Source organism: Chiloscyllium plagiosum, chromosome 4, assembly GCF_004010195.1.
Source record: "Chiloscyllium plagiosum isolate BGI_BamShark_2017 chromosome 4, ASM401019v2, whole genome shotgun sequence".
Classification (NCBI taxonomy): Eukaryota; Metazoa; Chordata; class Chondrichthyes; order Orectolobiformes; family Hemiscylliidae; genus Chiloscyllium; species Chiloscyllium plagiosum.
In genome coordinates, this window is record NC_057713.1 from 89,229,313 (window position 1) to 89,241,686 (window position 12,374).

General features: G+C 40.5%; 1 protein-coding gene across 1 annotated transcript in view; it reads left to right on the plus strand.

Moving 5' to 3' along the window:
• LOC122549492 (collagen alpha-1(IX) chain-like) overlaps positions 1 to 12,374 on the plus strand; it is a 54,052-nt gene that overhangs the window by 25,781 nt on the left and 15,897 nt on the right. Inside the window, exons 12-13 of the mRNA XM_043689351.1 lie at positions 3,486 to 3,632; positions 8,734 to 8,910. Of these exons, the coding sequence (XP_043545286.1) occupies positions 3,486 to 3,632; positions 8,734 to 8,910 (324 nt within the window). The remainder of the gene's footprint in view (positions 1 to 3,485; positions 3,633 to 8,733; positions 8,911 to 12,374) is intronic.

Below are 12,374 nucleotides of genomic sequence, written 5' to 3' on the forward strand. Positions count from 1 at the left end.
CAGCTCAGCGAGCAAACCTACATTCAGAACCTCAACCAGAAATATAGATCTTTTCAAAACTCACCTTTTTAAATTCCTGCTTTACTTTCTATATTCCCTCTTCAGAACCTCATCCTTTTCCCTTCCCATGATGTTAGTTCCAATGTGTACAATGACCTCCTGCTGGTCCCTCTCCCCTTTGAGAACATTCTGCACCCTCTCTGAGACATCCTTGATCCTGGCACCAGGGAGGCAACACATCATGCTGATTTTTCGCTGTTGGCTGCAGAAACATCTGTCTGTGCCTCTGACTAGAGAGTCCGCTATCACAATCGGTCACTTGGTACCTGACATACCCCTCATTACAGTTGAGCCTGTCTCAATACCAGAAACTTGGCTGTTCATACTACATTTCCCTGCAAGTCCATTGCCCCCTATATTTTCCAAAACAGCATACTTGTTTGAAATAGGGATAGTCACAGAAGACTCCTGCACTACCTATCTACCTCTCCTACCTTTCCTGGAGTTAACTCATCTACCTGATTGTATCTGTGGCTTTTGTCCCTGCCTATAACTGCCATCCATCACACCCCCTAGCTCTTGTAAATTCCTTGTTGCCTCTAACTGCCACTCCAATCAATATATGCGCTATGATAGGATTCGCAACCAAAGACACTTGCTGCAGATATAATCATCAGTAACATGAAAACTCTCCCTAAGCTCCCACATCCAACAGATGTACATCTATCACTCTACTAAAGGCCATCTTTGATCTTTCACAATCTATAGACCCAGAAAATAGCACCGTCTGTTTGTTCTTAAAATAAAACAGTGCTCCAGGCTAACATTGTACTTATGGTTTACATTTTTAAAATTTAATCAAGAGATAGATTTCAATAAAACATATACAGAGGAACCTCGATTATCTGAACGAGATGGGCAGGCACTATTTCATTCGGATAATTGATTTTTTGGTTAATTGATTCCCTCTGGGGCTTGGAGTTTTCTGTGAAGTGTGCTCCCCGTTCAGGGAACTAGGCAAAAGCACACTGCGTATGAGACCCGCTCCCTGCCCCCTCCCCCCATCCGCCCCCAACCCTGTCCACTCTCACCCTGCCTGACCCCAACCCTGTCCAATACCACCCTCCCGGTCTGCCCGCAACCCCAACCCTGTTCCCCCAACCCCACATCCCTGTCCATCCTCACCCACCATCCAAACCCCGTCTGCGCCCCTGACCCATCCAAACCCCCTCCCCCAACCCTGGAGCAGCCGGACTGTACACCAACAGTAAGACTGCTGCTGCCTTTTTGGAGTAAGTCTCATGTTCCACCTCTGCCCTGTACAGGACAACGTTGGAGAGATTTTCTGGGGAAGGGGGGGCGGGGTTTAGAGTTCACCCCTGTGTAGAACTCCAGGGAAAGTGTTGGGGGAGGGGGGGAGAGAAAGAGAGAAGGCGGGAGGTCAGTCATTTTGAGACGGTGCCTGGACTGTCCAGGACTGTTCTCAGCAGTATTTCAGTGAGCTGAGTTCATTTTTAATCAGTGTACCTATAAACAAAAGGCGCGATCAGGGTTGAAACAGCTCTTTAATGTAATGTTTCTATTGGGACCTTGAGATCTCCTTTGGATAATTGATATTCGGATAATCGAGGTTCCTCTGTAATCAAGAAAGAACCCACTCTACTCACTACTGTAGACGTTAAAAACTATGCACTTTTCTGTTCCTGCGCTGTAAGCTTTCCCACACAGGTTCCTCCAAGGTCAGCTGTGAATTTTGCTGTTTGTTAATTTTTCCCATGAACTCAATCAGCAAAGACAGTAACTGCACACATTCACTGCTGTGTCAGTTAGCAGTGTAGGTTTCTTTCTCTTTCTCCCTCACAAACCATGTGCTCGCTGCTTTTGGTCTGTCTTTCTCTCTTTTAAAAACGGTGTTGTTTTGACATTTTTTCCACAAAATTCCAAAACAATGCAACAGCATATGAAACAGTAATTACTGCTCCTGGAATTCGAGGAAATCACTTCCAACACCTAAAATACCTCAAAAAAGGAAAAGCTTTTACAGCCACAAGGTAATCATTGAGGCATGTTGTATGATTATTCTTTGGCACTGGGATGATGTGGTCTTCTTGAAGCAGGTGGGTACTTCAGATCATAGGTAACACTGTGAATACCACGGCTGGCAAGTTCTCCTCCAAGCCACTCACTACCCTAACTTGGAAATATATTACCATTCTTTCACTGTCGCTGGGTCAAAATCCTGGAATTTCTTCCCAAAGGGCATTGTGTGTCTACCTACAGGGTGTGGACTGCAGCAGTTCAAGAAGTCAGCTTAGCACCACCTTCTCAAGGGCAACTAGGGACAGGCAATAAATGCTGTCAGTGATCCCCATGTCCCACGAGAGAATTTTAAATCAAAATGAGTTGTGCTGCAGTGCTACAGGAGAACTAGGTTGGAACAAAAATGAAAAGTGCAAGAAGCATTTTTGTTTTTTTCTCTCCACAGATGCTCCTAGACTTGCTTGATATACCTGGCATTTTTGTATTTTCTTTAAATTTTCCAGCGTCTGCAGTATTTTTTTTTATGGTTGAAGTTGAACAGCAATTTTGACTGGGCTGTGCAGGAGTCAACAATAAATGCTGTAGGCATGGGTACCCAAACTCAGAAGATACAGTTAAGATCTGACAAAGAGAACTCAAGAGGGCTGATTCATGAGCAGACTATTAGCAAGTTAGATTCAGTATGTACACATTAAATACATTCTATCCTATATGTATTTCATTTGAGGGATGAGATCATCACAGAAGTTGAAAAGGGTCCTAATTGACTAGCCATTCTTCATGTTAGAATCATGTGTGGAGACAACAAATGGAGGGAAATAATATGATATTGTCAAATCCATTTGGTCATATGTTACTAGTCAGGCACACTTTGGGTATTATATACGGCTCTGACTGTCTCAGCCTAAGGTAACCCTTTGGACCACACTGAATTTGCAGAGAACAGAAGGAAACCTGTTCCCAACCTTAATTATGGTAAAATACGACTTGTTGGGCTCAGAGCAAAACTTCTCTGAGAGGTTCTGATGGAGATGAGATACAAATCTTCTTTCGAATTAACCTGAAACAAGGTCGCAAAATCAAGAAACCATATATTAAGGAGAGAAAAGGTGAAAATTATGACAGATATTTGGAAATATTGCTGCATAGCGAGTGATGATCAAATAATAAGGGCAGCTCAAAAGTTTAATTGAGATCAAAGCCTGATTTATGAAATAGCTGCAAGGGAAAGCTAGCACCACGTTACAAAAATATGCAACAACATGTTCAGGATCGGTTTTATCTAAATGCACTTTTTTGAAAATTTGTACAATTCCCTTTTTAATTACTGCGGTGAACAGTAAGCACATGTTCAAGCACCTGCTTGAACACATATTGTTTAGTGGGCATGCTTTAAGTGGTTAAATTATTGTAACTACTCCGTTGAACTTTTGTTTTTAATTTAGTTTGGACGACCTGGCCCTCCAGGGGATGTTGGAATTGAAGGCAGACGTGGTGTGCCTGGAATTCCTGGTCCACGAGGCTTTCCAGGGCCCATGGGGGAGCGAGGTGAAGCAGGGCAAAGAGGGGAACCAGGATCTGTAGGAGCGCATGTGAGTTCAATTTCATCTTAAATTAAGTTTAGAAGAAAAGTCAAACTGTTCAATCTCTGCTTTTTCTGGAAAACAAATGCTTCAAGCTACTTTAAGCTTTGTCTTCCATTTCTAATTGTGTTGAAACCCCTTTAATCACATTTAGCATATATAAAATTGCTGCATTTCTGACATTATATTGACAGTGGTGACTGCACTTCATTGTTTATAAAGCACTTTGAGATGTTTGATGTCACGAAATGATCATGTCATTTCCAAGCCTGTGCACAATGGCTATCACTAGAGAAAAATATGTTAGGAAAACTAATGGGGCTAAAGGCTGATAAATGCTCTGGACCCAATGGGTTGCACCCTAGTATATTAAAGAAAGTAGCTACAGAGATACTGGTTGCACTAGTGGTCATCTTCCAAGAATCCTTAGATTTTAGATAAGTCCCAGAGGACTGGAAAAATGCCCACGTAACACACTTATTGAAAGGGAGGGAGCTAACTGGAGGCCAGTTAGTTTAATAGCTGTCATTGGGAAGATGTCATTTTTTATTGGAAGGGATGTAATAGCAGAGCATTTAGAAATACATAATATAATCATGATGTCTGACAAATTTATTACAGTTCTAGGGGGAGGAAACAAACAAATTCATCTAAGTAGATGGCTGGTGAGGAAGATCTTTTAACGTGGGAACGCTATTGCATAGACCTTGACAGAAAGTAGATTCAGTTCCAATGGCAAGGAATCCTCAATGACTGGGAATCCAGGAACAGGAGTAGGCCATTCAGCCCCTTAAACCTGTTTCAAGATTTATGGAGATCATGGCTCCTCTGTGGCCTGACTCCATATACCTGACTGGCCCATATCCTTTAATACCTTTGTTTAACAAAAAAAAATCTTTCTCAGATTTAAAATTAACATCTGATCCTGTATCCAGGAGAGTTCCAAACATCTACCACCCTTTGTGTGTAGAAGTGCTTCCCAACATCTCTTCTGAATGGTCTAGCCCTCATTCTCAGATTATGTCCCCCAGTTCGAGAGTCCTCAAACAGTGGAAATAGTTTAACATTGTCTATCCTGCCTTTTCCTATTCATAACTTGAAGACTGATCAGATCGACTCTTAACATTCTAACTTCTAGAAAAATAGGCCTAATTTGTGAATTCGCTCCCCGTAACTCCTAAAGTCTAGGTATCATTCTTGTAAACCTATGTTGTACTCTCTCCAGGGCAATATATCCTTCCTAATGTGTGGTGCTCAGATCAGTTCATAGTACCCCAAGTGGGGTCTAACCAGGATTTTGTATAACTGCAGCATAACTTCTGTATCATTGTATTCCAATCCTCTAGAAGGCATAGGTTTAGGGTGGGAGGGGAAAGATATAAAAGAGACCTACGGGGCAACTTTTTCACAGAGGGTGGTACGTGTATGGAATGAGCTGCCAGAGGAAGTGGTGGAAGCTGGTACAATTGCAATATTTAAGAGGCATTTGGATGGGTATATGAATAGGAAGGGTTTGGAGGGATATGGGCCAGACGCTGGCAGGTGGGACTAGATTGGGTTGGGATATCTGGTCGGCATGGACTGGTTGGACCGAAGGGTCTGTTTCCATGCTGTACATCTCTATGACTCTAGCCCATCTCCCTATTACTGCAGCCATTGCAACCATTGATATCACAGGACTATCTTACACTTGAATCACTGTGGAGAATTGCATTTTGTCTAATTCCTCCCCACCCTATCCCCACCTCCAACCTTACTGTCAAGAGTGACCCCGACCATGCATTGAGACCTCCTGACAGCATTACTGTCAGGATGAACGGAATTCACATACTCCTCTGAAACAGCAAGGTGGCAATCCATGGAAAGTGTGGTATATTAGCATGGATAGAGGATTGACTAATTAATAGAAAACAGAGTTGGAATAAAGGGGCCATCTTCAGGATTACAATCTGTATCTACGGGAGGACCACAAGGATCAGTGCTGGCACTACAGTTATTTAAAACATATATAAAGTACTTGGATGGTAGAAGTGAATGTATTCTTTCGAAGTTGGTCGATGACACAAAAATGGCTGGGAGACAAGTAACACGAATGACGCAAGGAATCTACAGAGGGATGCAAACAGATTAAATGAGTGTTCAAAAACTAGGAAAATGGAATATAATATGGGGCTATGAATTTTGCATGAAGAGAGGAACTGAAAATTATTTAAATGATGAAGGATTTCACAAAGCTGCAGCACAAAGATATTTGGGGGTCTTCATGCATGAATCACAAAAAGTTAACATTCAAGTTCAAAAAGTAATAATGCAGATGAGTCAACTGTTAGCCTTTATTTCAAAGGGAATGGAGTAAAAAAAATGGGGAATTTGTTATTGAATAACTAAACAAAATGATAATGGGAATCAGGAATTAGGTCTATGATCAGTATTTTTATGCATAGGCAAGGAGAACCAGTCTTATCATTGTCTGGTGTAAAACTAACTCTGGTGGGTTAGAGACATCCCCTCGCTTTATACAAAGCATTACAATGTACTACAGTTGCCACAATGTTTTTATCTGGGTGTCTTAGGTTATCTACTGTTTTCCCACAGATTTCACAGGCGTTACCTGTATTTCAGCCAAGGCCAGCACTATCTTGCTGATAGTGTATCTCCTATTAACTCCTAGCCTGTCTTTCCACATCTATAGTTCTCAGTTTCTATAAGACAGGATTGAAAGTTTAAACCTTAACTTACTGAAACTACTTCAACACCTTCAGAGATCTTGCTAAAACTAAACAAGGCATAGTCAGACCATACCTGGAATATTCAGGACAGTTTTGGTCTCTTTATCTAAGGAAAGCTATATTGGCATTGGAAATGTGCCAGATGGTTCATTAGATTAGTTCCAGATATGGAGGGATTTTCTTATGAGGGCTATATAAGTAAATTAGTTAAAAGGTATACATTTGATCATGAAACAAAAGGAACAACACTCAACAGGAAAGGGAGAAGCGCGTTTCTGATTTCATTGTAACCACGTTACTTAGTCTGCAAGTTTTTCTTATCCAAAAAAAGAGTGAGCTTTCATCTTGGCAACAGCGAGCTAGAAGCACCACTCCCTCTTACTTTGAGTCTCAGCTCTTGGGCTAAGTCCTTATTTCTCTCTCTCTATTTCTCTCTCTCTTGACTTGAGATTTGTTTGCTCTCAGGCTCAGGTTGGTGCATTATAATGCATGCAGTGAGCACAGTACACATTGCATGGCCATGACCTTTGAAGAAAGCAACACTAAAACCTGCTAATGCTGCTTACTGGTTTGACTTGTATACCTCAGAACAGTGCTCCAGTATGACCAGTACATTTATTTCTAAATATTACTGTTTTTTTTAACTGATTTTTCCTTGTGGAGGAAAACATGCATTATGTACCACCATGCTAACTGTGCAGAAATGTTGCTTGAGTCTGTAATTACCTTTCAATTAAGTGGACTCTGTTGCCATTGCAAGTTAATTTATAGTTTTAAAATCTCCTGAATTGCTTTACATAGTTGCTATGAGATTGAAGGAAAGTCTGGTCTTATTCTGGCCTATTCGTCACCCTTTACAACAAGACCCCTTCAGACCTTGCCCAGGCCTCTGAGTGTCCAATGTGATTCTGTTGCACTTTACGTGTGCTCCAATTACAAACCTGCTTTTGGGGTCTACTCCAGGACCTTGCAATGGCCACCACGCCAAGTTCCACTGCTTGTACTGGAGAGAGCTGCAAACTTCTAATTGTCCAGCAGCTCTCCCCAGCAGCAGATATTCCCCCATGGCAGACTGGGAACCCAAATGGCTGCCAGCAGATTTCCTCCCTTGGGATTTAATGGACTCTCAGCAATGGCCATGTCAGGTTTACCACCTACAGTACAGCTGTGGTGTACCAGCCTGCTTCCATGACCATTAAAGTCTAACCTTTGGTTTCACCCTGTGCGAAATAATTAATTTTTAAGGTTGGTTTCCGAGCCCACAAGGTATTGAATGCCATCTTTCTGGCTGCTCTCACAGGTCAGGACTATCAACCACTGAGAGAAGCTAACAATCAGAAACAGAGGTCTTGAGTTTAATATTGAACAGAGGGCATTGCACAGCATGCTCCCACTCATCTGTGTAATGGAGCTGTGCGTGTATGGGTGTGGAGGGGTTGTGTTTGGTGACGTGAAAACCAGTTATTTGTATGTCTTTCGGGAAGGCACCAAACACATGGGCGGACTGCATTTGGAATGTGCAGAGCTGAAGCCGAAATATCAGAAGGAGCATTCAAACATCCCACCAACCACTCCTTCAGTCATCACCTGCTGCACACATGGCAGAATTTGCAGATTTGGACATTGTACCAACCATCTCAGAACACATCATATCAGAATATCATCCTTGACCTGGAGGGGCTACCCAAGAAGAAAGATTCTTTGAACTTAAGGCTACTAGTTTCCATGCAACAAACATGGAGAACCAATCCCATATTTGTGTAATAGACAGTTGAGACCAATATGTTTGCAGAGAACCACTTCCATTAGTTATGGTGAAAGCAAACAGACAATCTGATCCTAATGCACAAGAAGAGAAGCACCTTATCCTTCATTTTATTCTGAAACCAAACACAACCCAACTGACATCTGAAAATTGCATGTGACACATTAATATTCGAAGGAAGATGCTGCAAAAAATTAAAAAGTGAAAGCAAAAGGATCAGATGAGGCTAAATACGTAACGTTAAAAGTACATCTCCCTGCACTAATATTTTTTCTTCAAAATGTTATTTCTAGTTCTCCAATGTTTATGCCAAATATTTAGAAGTCACATAAGCCAGATTTATTTCAGTGGGGATATTTGGTAAAATTTGATTATTTTTGTGATTGTAACAGGATAAAAAAATTGTTCAGTCTAATTCACACGTATTGTACTGACTATTGTTCAGTCCAACATACTTAATTATCTTTTTTTCTGGTATTGTGTTGCCTGTAAAAAATGTGATTTTGAAATCAGAAGCTTTACAAATATTTCTGAGGTGCAATCTGTTCTTTTATAGCCCTGTTTATTTGTTGACATTTTTCCAAAAAAAATATTTACAATATTTTATATCTATTAGGGTCCAGGAATGCCCTTGGAACAGGTTTTTGAGTTGTGCAAAAGAGTAGTGAATGAACAATTAGCAATCTACGCATCTGCAATCCGGCGGACATGTGCAAGGGCATGTCCGGCCAATAATGTAACACTGATAGGGCCCCCTGGTCCTCCTGGATTACCAGGGAAAAGAGGAGAACAAGTAAGTTACTTGCTACTTTACAGAACACCAACTAAAATGTGACTTTTTTCTGTATGTTTTCCATGTGTTTTACCTCTTTCAAGTTTTTTTCATGAGTAAATTATGGACTATGGATGAGAAATACTGTAAACAAAGTGAAAACTTTCAGATTGAGTGTCAGTTGAGTACAAAATAATTGGAATCTCATGGCTTCTGTCCTATTTGTTGCTTAGGAGACTTGAATCACTTTCACAAATAAAGAATTGCTGATCTATGGATGTGGCATTACCCTTGAGAAGATGGTGACTTATTTTTCAAGTGTTATATCCTTATTATGCACACAATTTATAAAAGCCATTTCCTTTTGATAGAAGCACACGGGTTAAGCATAAAATTGACCATTTTTCTTAAAATATCTCAGGATAGATTTCCTTCTTTAATGGACCTGGAGAATTGGTGTTCCATAGCTGCAATGAAGTGGAAAAAGTGATAGAATCTATTACATCAGATCTCCTTTTCCTCCTCAACACCATAAATTTCGTAATGTAATGCAAACTGGACTGTGTTTAATTTAATATTTTAATACTCTAAAGACTATCAGGCACTCCATCCAACTGACAATTCCTAATGTGAGGATTCCAATCAGGACCCTCATAGATGGAGGGATAATCAGAGGCTGCTTAAAAATTTTACTTTGAACTTTCTCCCCACATGACAACTGTCGCGCACTCAGTGGCCCAGTTAAATAACAACTACATTCATGTTTTCTGGCTGGACTTCAGCTACAATGTCCTGTCAGACCAGTGAGCCTGTGCTGGAAGAACTGGGACGAGAATAGTTAGGTGGCTATTTTTGACCAATGTAGATTCGCTGGACTGAAGGGCCTTATTCTGTACTGTAGACCACTCTGCATTTAATGGAACTGGGCAAGAAAATGGTACTCTGACAGGCCACACTGCGCAGACAAGCATATGAATTGGGAAGCAGAGAGAAAGGCCATTAGGCCCTTCAGGCCTGCTCAATAAGATTGTGGCTAATTTGTTTGTGTTCAGAATTCCACATTCCCATCTATCCCTAATAACCTTTGATTCCCTTCCTGAACAGGACTCTGTCTACCTCCACCTTAAAAATATTTAATGACCCTACCTTCACTACAGTCTGAGGGAGAGAGTTCCAAAATCCCTCCGAGAGAAGCTCCCCACATCTCTATCCTAAAAAGGTGATCCCTAATTCTGCACTCAACCACAATATTATTTCTAAATGCATGTTCATCTTGTCAAGATTGTCCAGGATCTTTTAAACTTCAATCAAGTCACTCCTGATGTTCAGAACTCGAGTGAAAACAAGCTCAGTATATCCAATTATTCCTGTTAAGATAGCCATGAGTATTCTAGGTATCAATGTATTTGCTCGTGCTGTCAGGGAGGGTTTAAGCTAGAATGACATGGGATGGGAACCTGAGTAAGGAGACAGAGGAGGGAGAAAGGAGACACAGGAAGGAGAAACAATGATAGAAACAAAAGGAAGATAAGAAGCAAAAGTGGAAGGCAGACAGAATAAAGATGAGAAACAAATTGGACCACAGTGCAAAGTGAAGTTCTGGTGAATCAAAGGTAAAAAGGCAAATCTGAAGGTTTTGTATCTTAATGCTTTTGAAGCATTTGTGGTAAAGAGATAAGTTAACAGCACCAAAACGGTTATAATTTTGATTTCAGAGACATGCCTGCAGTATCATATTTGAAGGGATCACCCTTTTAGGATAATGATGTGGAGACTTTTGTCTGAATGTTGAAATATTTTGATTGAATATGTGAGCTAAACATACATTGCTATCATAACTGAGAAAGATCAAAAAGGGAAAGGAGATGAGTTTGCATTGTTAGTAAAGGAGTGATCAATGATGTAGTGAGGAAGAATGTTGGTTCAGAAAATCATGGAAACTGTATGAGTGAAGGTAAGAAACACTAGGGGCAGAAAATGTTCTTGGGGATTGTAAGAAAAGACATCGATCAAGAAGTTAGAAATGTGTGCAATAAGGATAATTGTAATCATGGGTGACTTAAATTTGCATACTGATCAAACAAAACAAATTAGCAATAATATCGTTGAGGACAATTTCTTGGAGTGTGTACATGATTTGATTTTAGATCAGTACATTGGGGAACAAACCAGAGAACAGGCTAAACTACACTAGGTACTTTGCACTGAGAAAGGATAAAGCAACAACCACGCTGGAGTGAGGTCCTTTGGAGAAGAACAACCATAATATTATAGCAATTATTCATTTCTGTCTGGCATAAAAATAAGAGGAAACGTGGCTCAACCAAGGTTTACAAAAGAAATTAGGGATAGTATTAAATCCAATGAGGAGACACATTAATTTGCTAGAAAAAGCTACATATTTAAGGATTAGGACCGTTTTAGACTTCAGTAAAAGAGAACAAAAGCTTTATCAAGAGGGGAGAATAGACGGAGGATAAAATTTTGAGGAAAATAGAAACTGACCATAAAAACTTCTATAAACAGTTGAAGAGAAAAAGATTAGTCAAGGCAAATGTAGCTCCCTTACATTCAAGAGCCAGGGAAATGATCATGGGCAGCAAAGAATTGGCACATACTTCGATTTTGTCTTCAGAAAAGAGGGCACAAATAACCTCTCAGAAATGTTAGGGAACCAAGGGTCTGATGAGAGGATAGAATTGAGTAGAAAGAGTAAATTGAGTAAAATTTAGTAAGAAAATAGTGTTACATTTAAGGGCTGACAATCCACCAGGACCTGAAAATTCCAGAGTACTAAATGAGGTAGTCCTGGAAAGACTGGATGCATTTGTGGACATCCTCCAAGATTCTATAGACTGGAGGAGTTCCTACAAATTAGAGAGTGGCAAATATAACCCACTATTGAAAGAGGGGGGGGGGAAGAGAAAAAAAACTAACGAATTATAGACCAATAAGCTGAAAATCAATGATGAGGAAAATACTGGGGACTGTTATAAGGGACATGATTACAGAACATTTGGAAAGCATTAATGGGATTTAACAAACCAGCATTGATTTATGATACATATATCAAGCTTAACAAATCATTTTTTAATGATGTAGCTAGTAGAATAGATTAAGGAGAACCAATAGATATGGAGCATTTAGACTTTCAGCAAGTCTTTGATAAGGTTTCTCATAAGAAGTTAGTGGGTTAAAGCATATGTGATAGAGTAATATACTACCATGGATCAAAAATTGGTTGACAAATGGGAAGCTGAGACTGTGAATAAATGGTTTTTTCCCCAAATGGCAGGCAGTGACTAGTGGGTATCACAAGGATCCGAAAATGTGTTGCTGGAAAAGCGCAGCAGGTCAGGCAGCATCCAGGGAATAGGAGAATCGACGTTTTGGGCATAAGCCCTTCTTCAGGAATGCCCAAAACGTCGATTCTCCAGTTCCCTGGATGCTGCCTGACCTGCTGCGCTTTTCCAGCAACACATTTT